General features: G+C 47.1%; 1 protein-coding gene across 2 annotated transcripts; it reads right to left on the bottom strand.

Moving 5' to 3' along the window:
• Positions 1 to 45: 45 nt before the first annotated feature.
• TRIM29 (tripartite motif containing 29) lies at positions 46 to 26,624 on the bottom strand. 2 transcript variants are annotated; one of them, XM_054005707.1, is made up of 9 exons: positions 25,529 to 26,624; positions 18,070 to 18,165; positions 16,141 to 16,374; positions 15,523 to 15,721; positions 12,115 to 12,198; positions 9,121 to 9,210; positions 7,729 to 7,830; positions 6,480 to 6,556; positions 46 to 2,712 (listed from the first exon to the last, which is right to left on the bottom strand). In XM_054005707.1, the coding sequence occupies exons 1-9, from the start codon at positions 26,384 to 26,386 to the stop codon at positions 2,650 to 2,652; spliced, it is 1,803 nt and encodes a 600-aa protein (XP_053861682.1). In that variant the 5' UTR covers positions 26,387 to 26,624; the 3' UTR covers positions 46 to 2,649. The 2 variants fall into 2 exon arrangements, with proteins under 2 accessions (XP_053861682.1, XP_053861683.1); XM_054005708.1 differs by lacking the exon at positions 7,729 to 7,830.
• Between the last annotated feature and the right edge of the window lie 1,237 nt (positions 26,625 to 27,861).

Here is a 27,861-nt window from a genome sequence, read left to right as displayed (position 1 = left end):
ATGGAAACATGCAATCCCCAGAGAGCGAACTCTTGAGCCCAGCCATTCCTCAGACAGAGGTTTCTCTTTTATTTCTGCAGTGCAGGTTGCACACTCCAAGAACCTCGTTTACATCAGCACAGCGCCGGCCTGCCCGATAAGACAGAATTCTTAGTGGCGTTTCTGCTTTGCTGATCAAGACAAACAAAATAATAAAACAGTTCATGCAAAATTCACCTCTAAGCCGGGAGCCCCAGTGCTAATCCACAAGGTTCAGTGAGGACAAGAGCCCTGCCGGATACATGATTGCTTTCCATTGGGTGAGAAGGTCTCAAGCAAACTAGGGGTGCTGGCTGGAGAAAGTGGAGGCCTGATTCTTCTCTCACGCTGGGGTAAATCAGGAGCAGTTCCACTGAAGTCAATGGTGTTACACCAATGTAAAAAATGATGTGGGCAAGATCAGAATCAGGCCCATCAGAATACAGGTCTAAAGTAGGGAATATTATCGAGATGGGCATGAGACGTATATACACTGGGGCGGGTCTCGGGGAGGCAGAAAGCGGGCATTTTCCCTTATTATAGACATAAGAGCCTGCAATGAAATTCAGATCTAGATGTGAGCTCCCCCCAAAGTTTGTGGGTTGTTTAGATCTGGGGTTCTGGGGATCATTCTTGTCTCCTAACAAATACGCATGAAGGAAGTGGGAGCATTTATCAGACGAAAACAATCAGCGTGCCTTTCAAGAGCCCAGACCAGGGACATTTTTTGTAAAAAAATCAACCGCTGTTGTATTTGGAGGAGAAGCCAGGGAAATCCTCTTCCTAAATTACCCCATCCCTGGTATCTAGACAATGCATCACTGCCCCTTTCCCCTGTGGTTTGTCTTGTTGCTTGCTAAACATATTACTATGCGCTGTTTCCCTAGGTCCGTGGGTCCGTGACTTTGGGACCTGTATCTCCCCCCGCCCCCACGCACTCCTGACTTAAAACAGCAGCATGGGCAGTAGTTTATTTTAATATCACACACATGCACACACACTACTCTAGCTTTTTTTCAAAGCAAACAGATACACAAGCCCAACCCCACTCCCACCCAACCCCAGCCCCCTTCTCCCTCCCCAGCCCCGTCCTTTCATTTAAAACATGGATATAAAAGAAGTTTTGTCTGCAGAGTCAGATTAAAAAACAGCACATAGCTTTGCCATGGGGATTAACTACAAAGTAATTTTCAGCAAGCAATAGGTGTGACCTCGTTCAACCAGGTGCTGCATGCGTGTGCGAGCGGGCACGGGTGAGGAGAAGGGGTGGGCTGGCTGTGAACCTGAGGAAGGCTTGAACTGAACAAGTCACGCAAAGTAGCTGCAAACACTCGCTTCTCCAGCAACTTATCATTGTCAGAGAGCCAGGCCTTGATCCTGCAATGTGCCTTTAGTTCCCATTGAAGTTATGGGGAGCTGAAGGTGCTCCGCAGCCAACAGCAGCAAGCGCTGATGCTCTTGGAGATTTTGCATAGTTACAATGACCCCTCCCTGTTACCCAGAGGGAAAAGCTAAGTTGGATCATTGGAACGCCAATTGCCTTTGCCCTGCTTTCTGGCTGGCAACAGTCATGTGACCGCTCTGTCCAGAACACCGTCAGAAAAAAAACCAACCCTGAAATATTACCGTGAGCAACAACAAAAATAATTCCTGATCCAGAAAAAAATAATGGAACCAAAATATATAAGCTAATTTTGTTTGCGGGAAGAGGGGGGGAGCCCACCTACGACATCTAATCAATCTTCCATTAGTGGGATGGATTTTCCTTTTCTTTTTTAATTTGAAGCGGTGGCTGGGGGGGGCCCGTTAATGGGATGTAGAGCCTTTTTGCCATCGATTGGCAGCCAGCCCAGGGGAGGAGTGACTGGAAGCGGTTACAGTCTGATGCATCTCTGGTGGCCACTGTGAAATGAGTGGGTGGGACTCAGAGCTGTCCTTGGTGCAGAGGTGGTGTCCACCATGTGGTAACCACTGGACATTGTCAAGGAGAAGCCCAAGAGTGTCTCCATAGAGAGGCCAAGGATTGAGTGGCTCACAGAGACAGACTTGCCCTTCCCACTGGGGGAGAGGGGAATGTCTGCAGATTAGGTTTGAGGCAGGTGGATGGAGGAGCATGGAGAAAGCTTGGCCTGCCAGTTCCCAGGATGACCCTGCCTTGTAGATTTAAAGAGGACTTCAGACTCCAACTTGGCACCTTTCACCAGCTCTACAAATTCATTCAATGATGACTATGTGGTTGGGAGAGCAGGAAGCACATGGTATGATATTATGGAGGGGAAGGGCTCAGTGCATACCATATCCAAGACCCCACCTTCCCCAAAGCACCTAGGAGAAGTAGAGCAATCTCTCTGCAGGTAGAGGAGGGTGTGGCGAGACAGGGAATAAGAAATCTACACGGGTTGGGCTTGTTACAGTTCTCCGGGGCTGCAGAGCTTTCAAGGGAAATATAAAATGGTCCTGGGACCGATTATGAGTTGGGAAAAGTCCTCATTTTCTCTAGCGCCGACCACCCTATCCAGCCCCTCCAGAGATTAGAGCAGGAAGTTTAATATAGTAGCAGGTTCATATGTGAAAATTCTTGGTTGGTTCTCCACTCCCGGCACATCTGGCTTTTCCCATGGACAGCGGGATTCAAGGTGCCTCATTTGAAGTGAATCCGTTGCCTTTGTTGACGTAAAAGGGGCGGTGGTGTGACTGCAATGGAGAATTTTGGGCATGTGAATTAAGAGCAGGACTGTAGCTTGCAGTCTGTCCTTGACCTACACTCAATTTGCACTGCCTCCGCCATCTAATTAACCCTCCCGCATACCCCTTCCACTCAAACGGTTATATATTATTAACAGTTCCAGCTGTTCTTTTAGCAGAGCGACACCACCCATTCCCCCTGTTCAGAAACTGGAGCCGCTTGACTTATTCATTGCAAACGTAGCCCTTATTCTCCAGCTGCACACAGACTTTGGGTGAGTTTTGTTCTGAGGCAGAGGGTCTACACCAAGTATCTGCATTAATTAAATCCCACGTGAGCCCTCAAAATAGGACTTAGGGGGTGCATGTGTCTGCTGCCAGCCCTCTGGGCAGGGCTGAATTTCACCCTTTGATATTTGTATGTAGCTACTCATTGTTCAGAACTAAAATTTGAATCTATAGGATGTTCACAAACATTGACCTATGCACTGTGTGTGATGGATCAGCTAAGCTGCATGGTATTTTTCTGCTCTCTGGCTGGATGACGCAAAACCCTTAAACGTGACTGTAAGGAATAACCATTGTTAAATAACCAGTGCTGTTGTCTGTCCTCAAGTCCACATGTGAATATAGGTTTCTGTGTGAAAAACAGCCCAGCCCTCAAAAGTCCGTGTAAACAAAACCCAGTTTGTGCAAATCTTCATGAATGACAAAAGGGCAGGAACAAAGCTGAACTTGAGCATCTATGTTACAAACTCCCCCCCACTCTATTCATTGCTGCTTTCAGTTGTGCCACTTCCCATCAGCATCTAACCTTGTCATCCTGCTGTTACCGCCCGGATGATCTGGCCATGTTTATCCCTGGGAAGGGTGTGTTGCAAAAAACAACATTGGCTGGAATGAGGGAGCTTGCAGCTCTTGTAAAACACAACAGCCATGTTATGGGTTAGTTGTGCTAGTTGGTTGCAACATCTCAGACAAGATCTTCAACTCAGAACCACCTGTATTGGTAAAATCTACCATGACTTCTCTGCTGTGCGTAGCTGCACCAGCTCAACAGGTCCTCTTAATTACCTCCTTGAATGCAGTGCATTGCTTATGGAAACTACCCAAATGCCTCTGCTCCCAGCAATGTTGCTGGGCCCTGTGAAATCCACTCCAAAAATGTGCTGATCCGGCCAGAGTTCTAAGGAGTACCAAAGTGTCAAAACTAGTGTAGCCATGAATAGGCGATAAGCCAGCACAAGGGTAAATGAGCGAATCAGCCTTTTCATGACATAGATATCTCTGCTTAGCACAGGGGTAAAAGCAAAGGCAGCCTTGGTTTTGCTTCATCATGATATACTGACCTAGATCCAGATCGTAGCTTGGGAATGGTTGGGTAGATATCTAAAAGGACTGGTTTGGGCTTCTCTCTATTAATCATACCAATTAACATCGCATACACCGTGCAATGCTGAGCATGAGATGGATGGATGGACGTAACATGTCCATCCAGTCCTGCTGTTCAGCCCACACTTCTAATACCTGCTGTTCAATGCCCTCTTGTGTGTGAATTCCATTTGCTTTACAGCTCCAATTTCCAGCGTAATTAAAGAAAGAAGAAAAGCTCCCCTTTAAATAACTCTCTGTGGACCGGCAGTTCTGGCCTCCTAGAACATTGCAGTCCGTTGTGTGAATTAATATTTACAGGCCTTTTAGAAGGTGGATTACTTAAATACATATTTAAGGCTATTTTAAAAGCCAGATTATTGGCCCAATAGACTGTAACAGCTCCTACAGAGCCACTGCAGTCCAGAGCACATGTATCTATTTTGCAACTTTTTAGTGCTCATATATATCATCTGGATTGTTTGGTTCAGGTCTGTCTGGTGAATATAAACTATAAAAATAAAATAATCCCAACTACTATATGCACGAGAAAGAGATCCAAGTGTTTACAGGGGGGAATCGACCCAGACTGTTGGATTAATAACAGGGCACTAGTAAGGGTGTGATTTGTGTTAATGGAACTGGACTGTCACAACAGGTCCATGCCCATTGTGGGGCTCACTCCTAGTAGATAGTAACTCTACCCTCAATCTCATCACTGTCAGATGGAACTGGAAACCCACTTCTCTAGCCTTGCTTCCCCCATTATAATAATGTGCTATAGCAACAACTTCTGGGTCTCGCCTAACCTCCCCTACTGCAGGGATATCTCTTATGGGAACATTATTCCCAGCATGCCTTTCTGGGTCTAGTCCTTTAAATTTGGCAGAGCCAAACAGCTGTCACCCTAAAGCAGCCATTTTGCAAGTGGTTGCTGCATTCTTCTCTTCTAGCTGGTAAGTGCTCTTAACTCCTGGTATTTTTTCCCTTTCTCATTCCTAAGGCAATGGCATGTTCTTACAAATGCATAATAATCATTAAAAGATAAACTTTCTTTTGGGAGGGGGAGAAAGACCTTTTCATGCATTTAATTTTGATCTTGCAAGATGCTAAGATATTTTGGTGCTAAGGGAGATAAGGGAACCAGGAGAGATAGGTTCAAGTAGGTTTTTATGTGATCACTTGTTTTGCTTGTTAATCCAGTATGGTTTTTATTTAGGAATTAAATAAAATGGCCTTGCACCTTCTGTAGTCCAGTGTTTCTGATTCCTGTGAGTTGAGATATTTGGTGGTTTTTGTGAAGCCCCAGCTCCTGGAGTCAGGCAATTAACTAAGAATCTCTGCTTTTGGGTTTTTTAAAGAAAAGTAAGCCTCTACCCATCATGGTTGCAAGGAAATCTTGAAAACATGAAATATAAAGGCTCAAAAAGTAGAAGGCAAGTAAAAAGAATGAGCCCCCAAAATGTACTATTTTTAAAATCTCTTGAGTTTTGGATGGCCTGACTTTTGAGATTTGAACACATGGGGTTGGTAATACTGGTATTTGTTTAGACCAGTGGGAAACGGGTACAAAACACGACCACATGGATCTAGGAGTGTTTTATGACCACTTTGGAGTGGTATAAATGATTACATAGGGTACAAAGTAGCAATGAATTGGCCAACTTTTCATAAAGACTGATCCTTAATCAGTGATACAGCGCATCAGCCTTCAAGACTCTGATCAGTATGTGAGGTAGTCTTATGCTATGGTGTGTGGTGTGCAGACTCCACATTATGTGTTTTCTAGGCACCACAGACCACACTTATAATAAGTGACCCCCATGCAGTGAACAGTAATATTGCAGAGTCTAAGCCAGTGGTTCTCAAACTTTCGTACTGGTGACCCCTTTCACATAGCAAGCCTCTGCGTGTGACCCCCCCTTATAAATTAAAAACACTTTTAAAAATATATTTAACATCATTATAAATGCTGGAGACAAAGCAGGGTTTGGGGTGGAGGCTGACAGCTCGTGATAATCTCGTGACCCCCTGAGGGGTCCCGACTCCCAGTTTGAGAACCCCTGGTCTAAGCAACTGTGGCAAGGTCTAGACTGGAGCAAATTACCATTTAAAGCCCCAAAATTAAGATTTGAAATGGGGTTGAACCAAAACCCTGCATCCAAACGTTTCTGAGCCATGGGCAGGTTTGGAATCTGGTTTGAACCGTGCAACTCTGCCCATCTCTCAATGACACAGAGTTGACTATGAAAAATAAGAAATACTATCACTGGTGAAGCTTAGTTGCTGGACCTTCTCCAGATCCAAAACACCCCTTATGACTCCCAACATCCTGGGTGCTCCCATAGCAGTTCCTTCTCTTGCTGGAGCCCCATGAGTGCACAAGTCCAGGTCTTATTACTTACCAGCATGGACTGCTTGGAGGATTTCCATGTCTGCGGCTGCACCTTTGTAGCTTGGTGTCTCACTATGGCAGGGTAAGCTGCGACAATACAAAATAGCTAGTTAGGAGCAGTGATGGGGTTATGATCTGGTCTGTGTAACACCCCTTCCTGCAAGCACCATCGCAGATTGCAGAATTAGAAAATACACATAGTTAGGAATCAGATAGTCTATGACCGAAATGCTGCCACTTCTGGGGTGGATTGCAGCATCTATTAGAACAGTGGCACCACCATTCAACAGTTCAGGGAGAAGGAGTGAAAAAATAAACTATCCAGTTAAAATGTCAGGGGAATTTATGGAAGCAGAATGTCATTAGCCAAATTAAAGTTAGGCCAAGATACCAGGCTAATTGCTCTAACTCTTACAAAGAATGCAAAGGGATCTCTAATTTCTGCAAAAAATCAAGACCTTGGATTTACAGCTTAGCTGAAGGATGGCATTCCAGCAACCCTAACCCATAGCTTTTATATTGGCCAGGCCTGACCCTGTTTAGCAGGAATTGATGCAATTGCAACTCTTGGCAGTAGCCAGTGAGGAGGAGAGGATGAAATCCTGGGTTCAGTGAAGTCTGAGGCTAAGATTTCACCCTTAACGTGCATGTTCCTCTGTTTTAACTGATGGGGATAACACTTTTCATCAGGAGATCTCAAAGTATATCTGTATCCCCATTTTACAGATGGGGAAACTGAGGCACAGAGCAGGAACATGATTTGCTCAAGGTCACCCAGCAGGCCAGGAATTAGAACCCAGGTCCCTTGGGTCCCAATCCAGTGCTCTATCTTCTAGGCCACACTGCCTCCCACATTATTAAGTTAGAAAAGGTGTCTCCATTAGGATATTACAGGGAGGGGTCAATGAATGTCATTCACCAGAATCCTTTTCCGCCCCCCCCACCACTGCCCAAATAACTTTTGCTTTCCATTCTCTCCCTGCCCCCCAACAAATCACTCCAAACTGTTCATTAGATCTGACAACCCCAAAGTTGAGCAAAATCCTGCATTGCATTAAGCTACGCCCATAACCAAGCCAGAATGAGTGTTCAGGGGGCCATGTGTGCCATATTCCAGGCTGCCTTTCACAGGGGGAGCAGCAGAGAATGGGATTAAACACCCCCCTCAGGTCAGTCACTACAGACTGACCCCTGAACGGTGGGGTGGAAGGAACCGATAGAGGGAAGTATAAAGCTGCTAAATCCCTGAAGCCCTGTACCAGTCTTAGTGAAGAGGCTGCCGTCGGACTGTTTGCTGAAGTCACCAGGTGAACTTTGCCCCATCTGGGGGAACTGATATGGCATCTTAGTTCCATTGCCCACTGGAAAAGAGAAGAGCTTGTGTTACTTCGAGAGGTTGCCTTCCAGGGGTAAAAGTCCTTGTCTGTGTAATCATCAACCTGTATAATGGCCTGGCACCTGCTGGGCGGAGGGAACTTAGATCCCTGGGAATGCAAACAAAGGACTGATAATTACCCAACAGCTATCTCGTTTAGTTTTAACGGATTCTTAACGACCAGAAACGAGAGAGGAGGAGGTGGTGGTCTGGGTTTTAAAAAGCTGCCTTCGGATCTGACATCCCAACCTTCTTGGGGTACTTGGAAAACCCCAGCAGGACCCAACAGAGGAAGGGAAGGCCAGGGCTGCAAATGCGGGAGTAGGTAGGAGGTGGCCAGGCCAAGTGAGAGAAGGTTGATGTTTGCAGGGTGTTCGTATGGTGTCAATGTTCTGCATAGGGAGGGAAGAATCTTTCTTCCGAGAAACCACGGCGCGTGTGTGATGCAGTATGCGTGGTGCCGGCGCCAGGCCCTAATAAACCAGTGTGCCACAAACTAGAATCATTAGGCAGACTCCAAGTCTACCAAAGCTCTTTCACCATCAGCCTTTGGGACCCTGGGCAATGCTCAGTGAAGTCATCGGGAGTCCTCACTAGAGCTTTGGATCAGGCCCTTCCTGCTGAGGGGAGTCTCATGGCAGAGCATGTGGTAAAAAGGAGACAATCCTGCTAGCCGTGTGGGTTGTGCAGGAAGGCCTATGAGAGAATATTAAGAGTATGAGCAGAGAAATGAAGAGAGACCTAAGGGGAAGGGCGAGTGTTTAGTCTGGTAGTGCCAAGGGACCAACCAAGAACAGGGCCCAATTGTGCTAGGCGCTGTACAAACATAGTCCGTGCCCAAGCTTTCAATCTAAACAAAAGAGAGATGAGAGGAGAAGCATGGTCCTGTAGGTAAGCCACAGGCCTGAGACTCAGGAGATCTGCAGTCTGTTCCTGTGTCTGCCACAGAGTGCCTGCATGACTTTGGTCAAGTCACTTAATCTCTTTATGCCTTGGTTCCCTATCTGTAAAATGGGAATAACAATATTTCCTACTTCCCTTTGTCTCTATTTAGATTATAAGGGGCAGGGACTCTCCCTAACGATGTTTAGCACAATGGGACCCTGAACCTGATTGTAATGTAGATGATGATGATATAAACCAAATAGAAAAGGTACAAATATGAGCTAGGGCTGCCCCAAAGTGTCAGGGTGGCTAAAATGGCAAGGCTGGAGAAGCAAAGGAGGTGGACTGGGTGGAAAATGGCGAGAAGCCCTGGCACAGGCGGTAGGAGTACCTTTCATTGAGAAAGCAGAGTTACCAATGCCAAGTGTCTCCTCTGCATTTTGGAAGGAGGAATATTCCCACGCTCGGTTGTTGAAATTGGCTGCAAGACAAGAGAATCCAGTTTAGCAATCAGCTCCTGATAACCCACACCTAGGCCTGTGCCCTGGTGTTGCTCCACTCACAGTCCTCCTGACAGACTTAGAATCAGAACCAGCACGGTATAGGTGAGGTTAAAGTAAGCCAAGCCGCAGAAGAATTGTCCATCTGTTCTTTTCACAATGCCCAGGGTGGGAGAGGAAGGGCGGTGTCTCTCTCCCTCTTTCTGAGCGGTGTGAACAAAGCTCCCTCAATGTAACAAAAAGCCATCATTAGTTACATTAAGCTGCCCACTCATGATTTTTCAGCATGATTATCTTGCAGAGATACCTGCAGGGAGAGGCTGGGACTCCGAACATGAGACACACGTAATAGGGAAAAGTTTCTTGCTCACTCATTCACTCTCACTTCACCTCCACCACCATAGACTTGTGCTTCAGGGTTTCCCCAGCACTTGCTGCAGAGGTGTGGGTCTCCGCTGCATACCTATCTTCCAAGCTACCAGACACCGAGGCCATATGCAAAGAGGAAAGGAGCCAGATCTCCGAAGTGCGTCTGCTGCCACCCTGTGGGCTGCTCTCATTTTAGCACTTCCATTCATGTTCCTTTCACACACCGTAACATCTGCACCGCTCCCTTGCAAAGCTCACCAGATACAGGGACAAATAGAGTGACCAGATGTCCCGATTTTATAGGGACAGTCCTTGTTTTTGGGTCTTTTTCTTATATAGGCTCCTATTACCCCCCACCTCCTGTCCTGATTTTTCACACTTGCTGTCTGGTCACCCTAGGGACAAGTAACCTCCCTGTTCCAACTTTTCAGTTGTGGGCAGGTGGTTTAAACAGAGAGCGAGCTGCCCCTTGCTAGATGAGGGGTTGAGATGGCCACAAATGACTGATTTGCAAATGAATCCGACTCCAATGACCTTTGACCACATCACTCTCTAGTGTCCACTAGGATTACTTTGCACTAGCTGGTACCGCAGCCTGTCATTGTATATGATACTGTGGGGCCATCAGATTAAGCACTGCACGCTTGTTTCCTTGTAGTACATCCTCTAGATAGACCTCTCACTGCTAATCTGCACATGCACTCAGAGGCTTGCTATTTGAAAGGGCTCACCAGTACAAAAGTTTGAGAACTACTGTGCTAGAGGGCTCTGAAGCAGAAGACTGTCCCTGTATTTAGCAAGTGCTAAGGGGTTCCCTGTGGTGCCCTGTCACAAAACCCCTATTGGTAAGAACCTCCCTCTGAAAACTAATTGGGGGGAGTGCAAGGCCCCAGCACTGCATCAAGAGGGGGTGTCTGTTCAAATGCAGGGAGAGATGCACTGAGATGGGTATCGAAGGAATGTACAGGTTTGATAACTTGCTGTGAAGTTATTTATTATTAGGAATAGTTGTTTGGGATCCAGCCCCCTTTCCTGTTTTGTGAATCCTTTACGAATCAATCTTGCTGTCTGCAAACGGCTTTACTACGTGTAGCTCTTTGCTGAGATCTTTGGACAAACAGTTTTCAACCCCCCGTGTCTTTTGGGAACTATTCACTTTCTGACTCTGTGCTATTTGTTATTGCCTAAATGACATGGTCTTGATTTTGCTCCCTCATTGGCTGATTAAAACAGAAATAGCAAATGATTGAGAGCAAATACCAACTAAGGAGTAGCCTTGTTAGGGAATGAATCCCCTGTTCTCATGCCAATCGGGGCGCTGTTGGGGCAGCAGCTGCTTCTCCTACAGTGTGTACATGCAAATAACAAACCAATAAGGGGTGGCTGAGGGCATTGGTGTGAATTCCAACCATGGCTCTGCAGCATTCAGCCAGCTCTGTGCACTACTAACCTGTGAATCCCATCTGGTTTATTAAAGTGAATGTCCCATTGACTTCAATGGGACAGCCCTGAGTAGTAAACACTGCTCCCTGTAGCGTTTGTAGAATCTGGTGCATCAGGGCCGGCGCTTCCATTTAGATGACCGCCTGGATTTGGGGGGGCGGCATTTTGCCACCCTCAGCAGCAATTCGGCGGTGGGGGGTCCTTCCACGCTCCAGGTCTTCAGCGGCAATTCTGCGGCGGGTCCTTCACTCGCTCTGGGACCCGCCGCCGAAGTGCCCCGAAGACTGAGAGTGCGGAAGGACCCCACCCCCACCCCGCCGCAGAATTGCCAACGACGACCGGGAGCGCGGAAAGACCCCTGCCTAGGGCACCAAAAACCCTGGCGCCGCTCCTGCGGTGCATAATGTCTATTACACTGTAATATGTCCACCTACTAATGCAGGGGATGGATAACGTTGTGACCAAGGGTATTCAGTGCAGTTCTCCATATAGCAAAAGATACAAGAGGCTCAATCTAGCCAGCGAGTGGAGCTATGATATGCCCCATGTTTCCCAGCAATCCCTTGGCAGAGCTGGGAGTAGATCCCAAGACTCCTGAGCTTTCATACATGTTAGCAGGTCGAGGTAAAGAGCTCAATCTGCTAACTCATGTTAAAACTTCAGACTGCCCCGTCTTCACTAGGGTTTTACCTCATGTTGGCTAAGGCAAGGTCAGAGCACACCTTTGTCCGAGGGAGACAAGCCCTGAGCCCTTCAGTGCTCCTCCGGGCTTTGCACTCAAAGCCGGTTACCCTGGGCAGCACCTTGTCTGTTGCCCTGTTTCAGAGAGTGCAAAAATGTCTGTGTTTTTAGGCTAGACAGAAAACATGGGGCCAGATTCAGACCTGGCATGAACAGTATGAAGGGGCTGAATATGCCCGATTCCAGGATGGTGATGTGAAAAGTAAGTGGTCAGAGGAAGCAAATGACACGCCATACGTTGCATCTCTGAGTCTTGTCTGCCCTGCTTTGTTTAGAGGCAGCCCGGCCGTGGACGGACAGAGAGCTTGAGGGAGAAGGGTCAGTCACGGTACCTTTTGGAGTCAGGTACATGGAGAATCTCTTCACGTTGTCAGGCTGATTCCACTCGTAGTTATTGAGCATGTAGCGGTGATCACCTGGAGGAGCAGAGCAAAGTCTGGGTCAGCAGGAGGTAGGACTGGAAGCAGCAGAGGCGAGGGGTGGGTGGGATGGGGCAGCATAGGCCAGGGCCGTTCCCCTTTGGCCTTCCTCAGACCTTTAGGGAGAAACCATTTTGCCCTTGCAAGATGGATCCTTTGAAAATAGACTTCCTTAGTTCTCCTTGGGATGGGGTGAAGTGAGGGTGGCTGTACAGAACAAAGGTATCTAAGTGGATTTGACTCCAGGGTCACCGAGGCAGTCTCATCCCTTTTGAAGTTAGTGGCAAAACGCCCATTAACCCCATTAGGCTCAGGATTGGAGCCACTGTCTCAACCGGATCCTGCTGGAGAAGTTTTCTAATAAAGACCTGTCCTGGGCAGAATTTACATTAGCCTTTCCTCCCTGTCCTCTTTCCCTCTTCTCTGCCACTCCCTCTTCTCTTTCCTCCTGCCCCTCTGTTCAGAGTTGGCATCATTAATGCACCAAGGCTCTTGGCAGAAGGGTTTGTGGGTGAAAATGGGATCTTAGACAATGCGCTCGTTTGCTATATCCGGGCCTCTCTGACTGTGTAGCAGCCTCCCCCTCCATCTGCCTCTGTCCCCTTCCCACACAGGCTGTGCTCCCAAGATCACTAGTGAGAAGATAGAGTAACCAATGTTTTGGGAAGCAGCAGTTCCTCATAGAAGAGGCAGAGGACTGAAAGGTGGGACTCAACCACTCGATGAACCAGCGCTAGAGGTCCCCATGAATGTGTGACAAGAAGCCTGGGGCTCGGTGTGACAAAATGAGAAAGTTCCTTACTAGCAGCTTCGTGGATGATTCCCAAAGAGCTGAGGGATGGACAGCAAGTGCCTCCTCGCTAGTTGACACTTTTGCACAATTTTCCTTGGCCTTACACTGATTGGACAGACGAGAGAACCTGATGGCTCAGGGGAATGGAGTCAAATCCTTTCACTGGTAGGTCAAAATCTCAAACTGGGCCGCTACTGGTTGTTATCCTCTAGCAGGCATCCAGGGCATTACATGTTAGTTTGGGGGTTCATTGGGACATGCCCATCAAATGTTCTCTAGAGACACTCCTCTCCAGTTACAAACAAAGGGTCTGATTTGAAAGTTCTTGGATGCCAACGGGAAGACTTCCCCTGAGTCAGGTGTGTGTGGCTCACACTCAGCGTGTCCACCATGATCACAGGGGAGCCTACTTGGGGATGAGTTGGATCAGCTTATCTAGTCACAATGCCCCCATCTGCAGAGTATCCCAAGTCTTGGAATAGGAGAGACATCCTCTCCACCTGCAAGCAAAACGCCTGAGAAAAAGGAGAGGGGCCTACGAGGGAGTTGCCCTAAAGTTTTTGACTCCCCTCTTCAGTGGCTTCTAAGGCCCTGGCCCTTTCCCAGGATAGCTGGCACACTCTGAAGAGGGGAGTCAAAATCTGCTGGGGCCGTGGAAACTGCATTCCAGCCCCATCTCTAGAGGCGGAGGCCTTGGATCATATTGGTTGGGTGAGGGTCTTAGACATTTGGATCAAGGAGTATTGACAGGGTGAGGAGTTAAGAGACTCAGCTGGCTGCTGAACCTGGGTAAATAAAGGACTTTGTTCTCCTGAGCTGTCAATCTGGCACCTTTTGCCAGCAAAGAATTAAGTTTGTTGCTTGGATCTAACTGCACATGAGAAATGTACCGTCTGCGTTGAATTAATGAGTCCCCATACAGAAATCCCACTGATCAAGAAGGAGCAACACTTTATAGAAGCTGACATTTTACAACCCAACCTATATTTATGTCCACCTGCTATCCACAAGCACCTGGCACAGTCTCCGTCCTTGTGAGATTTCCTATCGCTTCCAGTTTAACTCTCCCTATAGTAGTCAACCACTTACCTAGGGGGGTTCCACTACCCAGAGACCTGAACAGCTGAGTCAAATGCATTGCAGTCAATTAGAAAGAGGCCCCCTACTAAACCCCTTGTTTAAAACATCCACATCACAACTTTGGGGTTTGGGCATTTCCCTTTGAGTGACCTGCTGCACTGGCCAGAAATGGAAACCACTTAAAGATTAGGGATGTTTTCTCTTGGGTGCATAGATGTGGGCGCAAGCAACTGAAATTCAAACCTGGATGTAGAATTGCAAACACCCCATTATGTGAGGATTTTCAGATCAAGGGGTTTTACTGTGGCCCATAATAAAGACACATGCAAAAAGTTGCCCTAGATTGCACACAGCTCCGAATTCTGGAACTGGTTTGGATGAGAGGTATTGGGTCAGGCTTAGTTCTAAATGTGCAAAATTGACCCTGTGCAAAGAGCCAACACAAGGCTTACGTGCCGCTTACATCTGACTTCAGCCTGGTTGTGAGGCCTTGAGTGGTGTATGAGCCTTCTGCCAGCTCTCTGCAAAGAGGTGAATTTCACCCGATGTTTAGTTTGTTAGTTGCATTGGTTTGACTCTTACGTTAGCAAACGGAGTTGTGGTTTATTTGCTGTGATTTATTTCTGCCATATTAAAACTCTCAGGATGCTGTTTGAAGGTTCTGCCTCTTTGCAAGATTATTAAGCAGGCACCTGTTATAACAACAAGCGGAGTCTCTTTGGAGACTGATATTAAACAGGTTTCACTCTACTAATATATTATTTCTCCCAGTGAAGTTTTTAACAATGAAAGATCAAATCGGTTGCAGATGAGCTTGCTAGGTTGACTCGGGGAGTCTGTAAATTAAGGCCAATAAGTAATTGTAGAGTTATTTCCTTGCAGTCACTAGATACAAACTCTTCCTTCTTTCAAGTATAACTATGGTTTGCAGATATGATGGCTGTGAAGAGTTTTTTGGATTACCTTAAATAACTTTTCCCAGCAGTTTGAACACCCTTGGACTTATTAGCCAGATTCTAAGCAGTATCCATTAAACTATTGGTAAAATTTTCTAAAGTACCTGAGATGTGTAAAGGTATTTAAGCATTGCTACAAGCAGTGTTGCAAGGCCTAAGTCACAGATGGCGAAGTCCCATTCTGTGTTACGCAGGAGGGCAGACTAGATGATCACAGTGTCCCTTCTGGCCTTAGAATTTAGACTTATGAAACTTCAGAAGTGACTCGGAAGCTTACGTCTGTTGACCTCTGAGCTCTGACCTCATCACTGACTTTGTGTTACCTCCTTTGCTGGAGTTTGGGGAATGGGCCTGGCTGGCTGGAAAATTTCAATGGGAAAAAAAAGTTGAAGTTTTTTTACAGGGAAATGCTGTGACCTGGAGATGGGGTTGACTCTGGATATGAATAGAAAGCAGAAAAAGGGAGGGAGGAGCAGCTCAAGGAAACACTACCATTCTCCATGTGATTCCTCTCTATGAAGTTCCGGCTGAGGTCTGCCTTGCAGATCTTCTCCACATGTCTCATGCAGACGTTCAGCAGATCATCCCGGAGGAGCCCCATCGACGGGCTCATGGTGTCCCCGTCCAGCAAGACGCTGTAAGTCGGGAGAGATGGCGGGGCGATATAGTTCCTCATCATTGCGCCAAATTCCTGCCAACCGGAAGGTGTGGAGGTTAAAGTACCGAGAGGCTAGGATGCAGGGGAGGCTAAGGAGAGATTCAGAAGAGGTTAAATACAATGGAGATTAGGGCTCTGAGGAGGCTGGGGGATGTTAGGTTTCAGGAGAGGTAGCGGGATCAATCCGCTAAGATTGTGCATCGCTCCTAGGCAATGCAGTATCATGTGAACGCCCTCTGATCGGGTGAAAGCCTTGGATACCCTGCTCAGTTAGTTGATTCCTGCTTATGTCAGGGGGACGTCTCCAAAAAACAGACTCTAACATTTCACAGCAAGATTGCCAGCTGGTGTATATTGACCCCGTTCTGTTACGCCTGTGGACCATCTGCCCATCAGAGATATCCCTTTCTTAGTAGAGACAGGAGTGGAGGAAAGACACCGCCTCGATTTACCTGCAGAAAGAGCACCGAGTCACTGATCTGATGTATCTGCTCCCTGGTCTCCTTGTCCTCTTGCAGCAGCTTTGCCCTCTCTTCTAGCTCCTCCACGATTTCTTTTATGTTCTCCACCGCGGTCTGTTCCCTCTGCTCCAGGGCAGCCTTCACCTCATCCCGCTGCTTCTCCAGGTCGCGGACCAGCTCTTTGTAATGCTGATCCACGGTGGCTTTCTCATTGGTGGTGAAGTTCTAGTGGGGGGATATAGAAGGTATGTGGCGTGAGGCGCTCAGACCGGGGACTCCCGCAATCCAACACAACCGCAACGTATGTTCAGGAGAGGAAGAACAGCATGATGTCGGAGGCAGACACCCCTCTCCAGCACCTCCAGCTATTCCACACATGGCCAGGCCCCTTCCTCCCATTAGGCAGCATTTGTGCATGCAGATCCCCTAGCCTATCAAAACGCAAGCTGGAGAGGCTGAAATCCTAGGCTGTGTCTGGAGAAGTGTAGCATGGAGACTTCTTAGACGGGAAGTTCTCTGGGCTAGGGACCCTGCCTGTGTTTGTGCAGCACCCAGCACAATGGGGCCCTGGATGGGGTTTCTGGGCGCTACTGCAAAATAAAGATTCATCATTGTCACTTAAAAGGAGTCACTTACTAGAGTGAAACCCTTGGGACTGAGGCTTGGAGGGTGGCAGAGCATTCTCAACAGCCAGCCCATGGGAGCAGAGATCCTACCCGAAGGTCTGGCCACACTAGAAAAGTTACATTGGTACAACTTTGCTAGGGTCATGTTCTACCAGCATGGCTAAAGCAGTATTACTTCTAGTCTGTATGCAGTTATACTGAAAGAGCTTATATACACTACACTAAGATACATCCATATAAGCACTTTTGTACTGGCGTGAATATGTCCACACTCAGCGGGTTTCTGCCATGTTAACTATACCAGTGTAGTGACAGTAGCAAACATTTCTAGTGTAGACAAGCCTGTGTCCCTTGGACTTTCAAGAGAGTCCTAGGTTCTGAAGTGACGCTTGAAAATAGGACCTGGGCTCCTAAGTCACTTAGGCCCAGGTCCTCAATAGTATTTTGGTGCCTAATTCCTATTGAAACCAATGGAAGTACCTAAATACCTTTGAGGATTGGCCCTTTGGTCCTTTTGAAATTGTGTCCCAGAATGACCAAGGATAGTCCCATGTTCAGGCCTAAGCTTTCTAGCTTGGCTTCCCAAAATAATATTAAAGGAAGAAAGAAAACCAAGGTACAGTTGTGGAAGGACTGAGAGAAGGCAGGATTTCTTGTTGACTGTACATACTTGGTTGGGCCTGGTGTCCAGGTAGGGTGTGAATTATGTTGACCGATATTTACATTGGTCCTCTCCTATGGATGTAGATATACCAGTATAAAGGTGCCTATACCAGTATAGCTTATTCCCTTTCCCATACAGAAATAAGCTGTATCGGTATAAGGCACCTTTCTATGGGTATAACTTGATCCGTATTGCGGGGGCTGAATCATTTTAACTATGCCAGTATAGTTGAGCCAACCCAACCTTTGTGTGTAGACTAGCCTTCGGTGATGCTTGCTGGATAGCTGGATGGAGAGAGAGCACCAGTAACCCCAGGCAAGAAGGTAACAAGGATAGTTATCTAGCAAGTCCATCTTGTGCGTTCTTGGTCTCCTGCAGGGTGTGTCATGTGAGAATTGCAGCGGACACCATTCTCCCAGACTTAGAATGAGTGTGGTTGATCAAGTGATAAGAGAGGAGTGGAGGGAGGGAGAAATGAGTGTGATATGAGAATGTGAACGGAAGAATCAGAGCACGGGAAAAGCGGGGAGGCGAGAGGGGCAGGAAAGTGTGAAAAACCGGGGAAAGCATGTGGGTGAGAAGGGGAAAGGGGGCAGTTGGGAAAAGCCAAAGAGAACGTCCCGTCCTCACCTTGATGCGATCCTTCTCCTTTTGCCACTTATCCACTTCATCTTCTACCTCTATGATCTTCAGCTGCAGCTGCTCCTTCTGCAGCGAGAGCTCAGCCTGTGGGAGGGAGGAAAGGGGGAGACCTGTGAAATCGAGCAGCGTATGGCCTACTTCAAAGAGAATTTCTGCTTTTACTTATGCATTTGGCCCTGAACCATAATGGCTGGGAGCTACAGGCTCCTGGCACCACTTCAATGGATATCATACACTGGCAGCTGGAAAAGATCCCGCTGTCTTCAGTTGGGTCAAGAGATGTGGCTCCCTAAGCAAAGGAAGCAGCAGAATCTCCTGCTCGGGAAGGGTGGGATTGCAAATGGTACGGCTTTTAATCATGCTGGAGTCATTAGCTGGAGGGCAAAGAGGCTTGTTTCAAAATTCAGCGGGGTATGAAATGAAGGGCCCAACCCAGGGCGTGTTTGTGCAGCAGTAGCAGTTTTCATGTAATTATGGAATGACGTTTGATTAGTGTTGCAACCAGGGGATGACGCCCCCGGCAGGAATTCTGTTTAGACAGGACTGTGGATTAATGTGCTCTGAGTCTAGGGTTTTAATGTTCTGCTAGAGCTGGGTGAAGGCAGCAAAAAAAAAAGGCGAGGTGGGGGAGTGACTGGGAACATTTGCTTGGTCTAAATCAGCAACTTTGCTTTGATACCTTCATGACCCCTTTTTATTGGCTTCCCACAAACATTTGTACAACTGATTTATTGGTCGATGAGGATGTTCATGTAAAGAGCGAGAGCCCGAATACCAATGCAATTACGGGTTGTGTAACCCATCTATCAGTGTTTGCTGTGTTTCCCTCCGCGTTCTGCCTTCAAAGGGTGAGGATGGTCTAGTTCCCACCTCTAGAGCCTAGCTCAGGTTGTAGCGATTCAGATCTTTAGCTCTGGAGATCCCTGGGATCAGCCAAGATGGGTGGCTATCATCTTTGCACAGCACAGTGAATTGCGTCAGGAGAACTTGCGTGACTATTTCAAGGTCTTCCGCTTCTGGGTTTACACTATAACTGTAACCAATCAGGGAATCGAGATATAATGCTGGTTTGCTTACAATATGATTCAGTTGTGCCGTATCCCCATACCTAAGCTAAAGCTAGTTTCAAAGATGCAAAGTACCTTTAACTCTCGCTGGCTCCACTGGCAGCTGGGGTCACTCACTATGTGTGTAACCCACTCTGTCCCTGTTTATGGGGTACTTGGGCCACACGGAGGCGATTGAACTGCTACAGCCGTGGCTAACAGAAGTAGGTCTTCTAGCAATTTCAACCACATTGTAACTAGGTTCCCTATCTTAATGATAGCTGTAGTGTAAGGAGGGCCTAAAGGTTTCAGTCATCCAGTCGGGTAGTGGAAAGAGTACCATGTGACTTAAGAGATTAGCTGCACAACATAAATAATGCACACAGCAGAAAGTCAGCCAAACAAGCCCAACCAAGCTCAAGCCAAGGAAATCTGTCTACGAGGTTCTTACACTTGTGCCCATCACCGTGGTATCAGAGTGCCAGCTTGAGCAAACTGCAGCAGCTTTTGAGACCCATTGATTCAAACTGTCCCTCTTTAATAAGTCCCTATTTATCAGGGGAAACCTAATTTGCCAGGTTTTTTCCTATTGCCCCATCAAAAAAAAAAAAAATCCAGCCACTCCAATATAGCTCAGTGAAGTTAAAAGTTGTATCCCTGTTTCTCCAGCAAAATCTCACTTAGAACAGTCTTTGCATGTTGGTATCTGTGATCCTCTAAAAGGGGCCCCCCAAGCCATTTTACAGTTCCTAGGTCCGGGGAGGCCCCTTTGGGCTGTTGGACTGTGACTACCCACATAGAGCCATATCCCAGAGTTCCAGGTGTACAGAGAGTGGAAAGCAGACATAAGCAGGTTGAGTGGCTGGGAAAGGATGCATCTGGGGCTTGTTCACCGACCAGCTCCAGCTAACATACAATGAGTGGAAGAGGAAAGGTGGATTGGCCTCAGGAAAAGATATTATGACAATGAGGGGGGCTATTGATATATCTAAGATAGAGGAGATTTTGCTGGACCTCAGAGCAGGAAGGTGAAGGGATGAGACTGAATTCCTTGATTTGTGTTTAGGGAATAGGTTACCTGGAGCAGCACATGCTGGAACAGTCCCTGACCACGTAGCAGCCTTCCTGAAGGCTTTCTTTCTCTCCCTCATGCTGTGCAATGTCATATACAGGGCATAGTCAACCATTGGTGCAGAGGTGGGGCGCCATGGGATGCGAACCCTTTGGCTCCAAGCCCCCATTATTCTCTAATAGCCAGCCCAAATTCAGAAATGAAACTGAACGGCAAGGGTTTTCACAGACAACCAGGTCTGTGGGGTTACCTTCTGGTAGCACTGAATGGTTAGTCAAGGAAAGAGTTGGACTATGAAGGTGGTTTTCTCGTAAGCGTTACTGGTATCATTTTCAGGAACAAGATCTTCGTCGTATGGCTGGAAAGCAAGTGCCAGTGCAGAGGGGTTTAGGTCTGCAGGGCATTGGGGCTTTCTTTGGAATGGATCATCTCTTTCTGAAGGGAGGGGGACTGGATAGAAAGCACTGTCAGCAGAATTGAAGCTGATGGATGGATGGCGGTGATGATGATCCTGAATTTTGATGGTACTTTTTATGAAAATGGATCCCAACAGGATTTCCCCAATTATTACTAGCTCACTGTATAAGTTATAATTATCCCTGCCTCCAGCACTGAAATGCAGCTGCCTCTGGAGTGGAATGAGGCAGCTGTTTTAACAAGAAACACTTCTCTATGATTTAGAGCAAGAATGCCATTTTTGGTGTAAATCAGAGGCAATTTAGGTAGCCAGAATCTAAATATTGTAGTTATCCACACCAGATATGGCACCAGGGCCAAGGGAAGATGGGAAAGCTTATGAAGACACCAGCAAAAGGCAAGAAAGATGCAGATTAAATCAAGTGGATTGGGAGGGGGGGTAACTGAAGCAAATTAGAGTACTCTGTGGAGAGGTAATTTATAAAAAGATTGGAAGATGAAAAAACTGTTCACAGAAAAGAACAGGGAAAATAATCTAAAAATAAGCTGGGAGGTAGAAGGGAAAGAGAAGGAAATTTGAATACAGCATAACTAGTGACAAGAGAATTAAAAGATCTGAAAACAAAGGTCCCAATTCATTAGTGGGTAAGAACATCAGAACGGCCAGACTGGGTCAGACAGTCTGTCTAGCCCAGTTTCCTGTCTTCCGACAGTGGCTGATGACAGGTGCTTCAGAGGGAATGAACAGAACTGGACAATTTATTGAGTGATCCATCCCCTGTCACCCAGTCCCAGCTTCTGGCAATCAGAGGTGTAGGAACACCCAGAGCACGGGGTTGAGTCCCTCGCCACCTTGGCTAATGCCATTGATGAACCTATTCTCCATGAGCTCATCCAATTCTTTTTCGAACCCAGTTACGGGTCTGAGCATATCCAAGCACGCAACCAGAGGGTTTGGGCAAAGGTGCCTCTTTGCTGCCTTGGTTCTGGGGCTACCTGGGAGGCCGGTTCAGCATCCAGCACAGATTACAGCAGCCTCAGGGCTGGCCTAAATTCCACTCAGCTGCTTGTGGCCCAGGGGGGCTATTTTGGCAGCTGGGAATAGCCAGAGCACAGGGATGCTCCAGACACCCCCACACCTATGCCTAGGAACAGCCTTACAGGAGGGATTTTTAGGGTATCGTAGAGACTTTGTGCCAGCTCCAGGCTACTTAAGGAAAATTCCCCCGTGCTGGGAGGCTTCCCCAAGGTCCAGATCTATTGGCTTTGCTCTCAGACTGCGCAACTTTTCCCAATAGTTTCAGAACCAAACAGTGGGGGGATTGGGTCAAGCTTTCCCTCCCATAATGATCTGAGGAAGGCAAAGGTTGGAGAACCCCAGCTCAGGTTACTCCAGGTCTCATCTACATTGGTGGATTTGGCTCTGGCTCCTCTGGGACTGTAACTGCACCAATACAAAATCTTAATGAAGAAGCAAAGTTGCTCTAAGGGTTGATTTGCAGCAGTGCAGTTTACCCAACCTTCAAGTTGTCAATAACTACACCGGTGCAAGATGTGCTGCCCTCGAATAGACTGTCTGCATTAGGATCACATCTAGGATAGCAGCAAAACTTCTCCAGTGGCTGAAAACTCCACTGTACACAAGGTCTCATAGACAAGCCAAACCAAAACCTCACCTTACATCAATGGGGGAGGGGGAAAAGCTCCTCCATTGTGTATATCAGTGACTGTTTGCTCTGTAGCCGACAGCCTGTAGCAATACAGAAAGGGCACTGAGTGGAAGCACCCCAGACCATTGGAATGAACAGTCAACTTCAAAGCCTTGTTCGCTCCATTTAAAGCCACTTTGTTGAAATGAGCAACGCCCAGTTCCAGTCACTTGAATGTCAGTTCTCAACCACTTCATTAAACCTGCTGTACAATGTAAACTTTTCCTTAAAGGGAAAAGAAAAAAAAATATCAAAGCACTCTCCACTAGATGTGATCTGATATGCAGAATATTAAGGCTTGGGATGGACGGTAATGCAGTGTTGTTTACAGATCGGTGGTTGTTGGGTATTTCTGATACTTCCTCATTTGAAAACAGGCCTGCAAAATTGGTTGTGAGCGGAGTGTGTCTTTTTAAAATGCCGGGTGTCATCTGTGCTGCAGAAATCTCTTGGCGAATCAGTTGTGTGTGTGCATTTGCTATCAGCAGCCACCATTTGCCAACATTTTGTACTGCTATCTTAGCTTTATGATTTGTTGCTTTTTAAACAGCCTGGCCCTGAGGATGTTACTGTTTGTTTAAATCTGTAGCAGGAAACTAACCAGGAAGGGTGCCTTGGGGAGGATTTAAGTGCATACTCTGCAGTGTAGCAGAGGGAAAGACAGGGAGAGGCAGGATGGTTTGGTGGGGTGGACTGCTATCCAGGAGACTAGCATTCAATTCCCTGCTCCACCACAGACTTGCCTGTGTGATTTTTGGGCAAGTCACTTAGGAAACTGCGGCAGACAGACAGACTATCTGTAAAATGGGGATAATAACATTGCCCTACCTCGCAGGGGCGGTGTGAGGATAAATGTATTAAAAAGATTGTGAGGTGTTCAGACCCTATGGTCAGGGGATTGTCTAAGTACCTACGATAAGGAGAACACAGTTTGGTATGTGACAGGTTGGTGCGTCTTACCGTGTTCTCAGGCATTCAAAGCAATCAATAGGATCAAGTGTAACAGGAAAGGAAAATAACGTTGCTGCAGGAGTCCCATGTATTTGGGATAAATTTCAATGGATTCCAAGGAAGAAGCATCCCTACAGATTTCCCTTGTTGTCAGATGATGAGCAGCAGAAGGACCTGATTGTATGTGGGAGGATTCTGGACTCCGGTTTGTGGTGGCCTTTTAATTCAAGCTAATTAGCTTCCACCACTCACAAGCAATTATAAATGCTAATGTAGATACTCTCCCCTGTTCCTTCCTCATTATGGTTCAGCCTAGAGTGAATTAACCAGCACCAGAAACAAATAAGCAACTACAGTTAAACTAATTGATTTCCAATTAATTCAAGTTACAACATGGCCAAAACCTGTAGTCTAGAAAACCCTTGTGCATGTGTGTGATTCACATTGATAAACCCCTGAATCCTGTAGGCTTAGCAGCAGTGGGAACCACATAGTTCAGGGATGTATTTGAAGTCCTGCTTGAGTTCCCCAGGGACTCAGCCGTGGTACTAATGAGAGCCAAATAAATGGACAAAGACAGATATGAGAAATCAAATGACATCACTTAAGTCCTGGGGGAGGGGAGAGGCTATCTTTCTGCCTGCCCAGTTATGGTCACTTGCTTACAATCAGGATGGTCTAGGTCCATCGAGCAACCGCAAGGATGCAGGGCCGCTTGGAGACCTGAGTTAATCAAAAGAGCTAGAGAGAACATGATGGCCAGAGAGCAGAGATTAAGCGGGGACCTCCCTGAGATTAGACATGATGTTAAAGGGAATAGAGGCAATGCAGATGCTACAAGGCATCAAATGTAACAACGAGGCATGAAATTAACCTGCAGACTGAGAAAGACCTTCAGGGATTTAGTTGGGATTTCTTTATATAGAGAGTTGCTGAGATATGAGCAAACCATCATTTAGGCTGGTTTTAAAAAGCAGCTAGATGAGGACAATGTTGCAAGCAAGACTGCAAACTGTGTAAGAGAGGATGGAGATTAGACAGACTTCCCTGCTGCCCTTCTTCACCATTAACATATCTGATCATTCTAGATTCCCTGGAAATCCCTCTTGCATGCACTTAACTGAAAAGGGTAGGCCGTTTCCTTCTGCTCGGCCTTAAGAAGAGTTAAACCAGTTCTCTGTATTTAGTGTCACTGAAGAATTCTCAGCCTCTGTCCCTTTTGGCATTTGTATTTTCCTGTTCACCATGGTATCTGAGTGGCTTCCCAATCCTCAAAGAAAGGATGGGTTTGCGCTTAAGACGCAGGAATGAGATCTGGGTTCATTTCCTGACGCTGCCACAGATATCCTGTGTGACCTTGGGCAAGTCACTTGATCTCGGTATCGCAAGTCCCCATGTGTAAAATGGGGATAATCGGCCTTTTTCTGTCATATCTATTTTGATTGGAAGGTCTCTGGGCAAGGACTAGCCCATACAGCACCTAGCACAATGGGGCCCTGACCTCAATCCCACACCCCTGTAGTAACTATACCACATCCACTCAGCAAACAGACTGAACAAAGGTGGGAAGGTCTTTCTTTAGCCCTTACTTAATAGTGAGGCTACTACACTCTTTTGCAGACTCCCTCTCAAATAGGATTCCAGTCCTGCAAGCTTCTGTACAAGTGAACAGCTCAGTGATAACAACACTTTGCATTTACTATGCAGCTTTTGTCCCAACAAAGGGCGGGCTGGCATTATTGTCATCTCCTTGGGGGATGGGAACAACCTCAGAGAGGTTCAGACCAACCTTTTCAAAAGTGGCCACTGATTTTTTTTTTGAGGGTCACCACCTTTGGGTCCCCAACTGGAGACACCTTGAACTCAAACTAGGCCCTACCTGCCTAGGTTTGTGTACTGAAAAACTGAGGCATTCAAAATTTGAGGTTGCTCTTAAAAAATTGGGTCCTAAATCATTTGCTCAAGGACACACGGTGAGCTAGGGGGCACAGCAGGGACTAGAACCCAGGTTGCCTCACACCCATTTCCCCAAGATCAGTCTGTTAGACCATATCAGTGCCTTACTAATGTCATCCAGTGCACCGGCCATGTCCGTTCAAGGCCGCTGCAAATGCTCCGCCTCCCCAGAGTAAGTAACATTATACCTAGACATTCTGTGGGGTGGGGGGAATTGCAGGTGGGAACAGAGCGGGAGCTGTCCACTATTTAGATGAGTGGAAAGAATGATGGGAACAGGCAGTGGAGAGCATTACCTCTTTCCCCGATTTCTCAACCTCCACCGTCACTGTGGTGTGGTTCTTGTGCTCCTGGAACATGCAGAGGTAACAGATGCACATCTGGTCTGTCTGGCAGAACAGCTCCATGGTCTTGCCATGCACCGGGCACTTCCTGGCTTCAAAGTCCTTGATTGGGTCCAGCAGCTGGTGATCCCGGAAAGCAGCCCCCTCCAGATGGGGCTTGAGGTGCAGCTCACAAAAGGAAGCCTGGCACACCAGGCAGGACTTCACCGCCTTCTGCTTGTTATCGATGCAGGAGTCGCACAGGACCTCCTCTAGCTTCATGCGGGGTCTCGACCCGGGCACTCTGTTGGCCATGTTGTAGCTAGGTCTCTTCAGGTCCCCTGTCTCCACCGGAGGGAAGGAGGGCTTCTTCAAATCCCCTATCTGCCCGCCTGAGTACAATGACCTCCTACCCTCTCCTTCGCTGGAGAAGAAGGTCTTTTTCGACTCTGCCATGAAGAGCGGTTTCCTCAAGTCCCCTTTGTCTACAAAGGAGATGGGGGGCCGACTCACATCCCCAAGCTGCACCCCAGGGTATGATAGCTTCTTCCCATCCCCTGAATCCATGCTGAAGTAGGATGACTTCTTCTCGTCTGACTCCACAAACTGGATGATCGGCCTCTTCCAGTCAGTCCCCGAGTAGATGGAGCTCTTCAGTTTCCCCGTCTCCAGAGAAGGACTGCCGGTGCTTTTGGCACCTTCCTTCTCACCCCCACTGGGACTGGTGGACTTCTTCAGCTCCTCTCCCTCTTTCTTAGAGGGGGACGGACAAGTCATATCTTCTTGGTTCCCAGCCACGCCATTTGTCCTTGTGGCACACCCTGTTTCCATTTTGCAGAGGAATGATTTGACCTTTCTGTTCTTTGCTCCTTTCTCAGCCCTCTTGGCAGGGGGTAGATCTTCTGTCCAACTGCTCTTCTCTGTAGAGCAGGCAACCTTGCTGGTGGTTGAGTCAGCAAGGAATGGAGGAGGAATGCAGGAAAGCCTCTGCCTAAATGACACACCTTGAGCTGCTGGGAGGTGGAGAACACCAGAACTATGCTGGGTAGAGCCAGAGAGAGGGAGATGTTACAAAGGGATCAGAAGCCACAGCTGTGCGATTAATTATACAAGGCAGCCCACACCCAGAACATTCTTGCCTAACCAGGTTTTGGGAGGAAGAGTTGTTTATATCCTTTTTTAAAAAAATAATAATTCTGATTAAGACGCAGCAACCGGTTCTGCAGCTTGTTTCGAAAATGACTTTCTTGCCATCAGGAGCTAAGCTTTACCTCCTTGCAGATGTGGGCAGGGCTAGAGAGAGTGAGGTCAGTGACATCGGTTTAACTGGGTCTCTCTCATGCACTTGCATGAAATACTCGCACACAAAATACGGTTGACATTAAAATGAATATGGTGAATAAAATTGTGTTGTATTTAAGATGGGATCTCCCTAGGATTTCAGGTGATGAGTACAGGTAGGGGAGAAAATTAATGGATCATACTAGGTATAAATGATCCTAGTATCTTTATCTATTTAGATTTTGATCTCATATAAACCCCATGCCATGGGGCATGCATTTAGAGCTTTAGACATCTCTGCCATGCATTTAAAAAAGAGAACAACGTGGGAGATAAAAGTAAAAATCAATCAGAAGCTCAAAGAAGCTGACTTTATCTCTGCTTACCGCGTATCATGTGATCACCAGTCATGTGACCAGTACAACTTTAACCCCCTTTCCACCCCAACGCACTTTCACACTGGACAGGAATCAAACTCTCATCTGCCTAGGCTTCTACTAGCAGCAGGCCTCAAAGCTGAATAAGTGACTGTTTCAGAGCTTGCTTGGCAGAGCGAGGGCTGGCCAAAAATAGTGTGTTCTGTGAACATTTTTTGAAAAAGATGAGGGGGAAAAAATGTCTGAGTTTTTCCGTAGAAACTTGGACCTTTTCGTCCAAATGAAATGAAAGAATTTTGGAGGTTGGGGTTTTGTTTTCTTCTCTTTTTCTCTTTTTTTCCCCTTGGAAAAGAGCGGGCGGGGGGGCAGGGAAGGAGAAGAATGGGGGAAGACCCTACAATTTTTCATTTTGATTCAGATCACATTGAATGTTTCCATTTTGTTTGGATGAAATGTTTTGAGAAATATCAAATATTTCCATGAAAGGGTCGTACGACATGCCCATTTCATCTCCCTCCCTCCCACCCCTTCCAGCTTTTTGATGATAAAATGTCGACGAGCTATAGACGTGGAACAGTCCAAAGGCAAAGGCCCCTACGCTTTGTATCATAGACAAGTAGGGCTGGGAGGGACCTCCAGAGTCAGCCA

This window comes from Malaclemys terrapin, chromosome 15, assembly GCF_027887155.1.
Source record: "Malaclemys terrapin pileata isolate rMalTer1 chromosome 15, rMalTer1.hap1, whole genome shotgun sequence".
NCBI classification, from domain to species: domain Eukaryota; kingdom Metazoa; phylum Chordata; order Testudines; family Emydidae; genus Malaclemys; species Malaclemys terrapin.
Note: the sequence above shows the minus strand (reverse complement) of the source record. Positions and strands in the feature narration are given on the sequence as shown.

Coding starts and splice junctions, on each gene's coding strand:
- TRIM29 (XM_054005707.1), bottom strand. CDS start 26,386: ATGGAAACAGGGTGTGCCACAAGGACAAATGGCGTGGCTGGGAACCAA. Junction 16,375..18,069: donor AGGAGAAGGATCGCATCAAG/GTGAGGACGGGA, acceptor TCCCCCCACTAG/AACTTCACCACCAATGAGAA. Junction 15,722..16,140: donor ACTCGGTGCTCTTTCTGCAG/GTAAATCGAGGC, acceptor TCCGGTTGGCAG/GAATTTGGCGCAATGATGAG.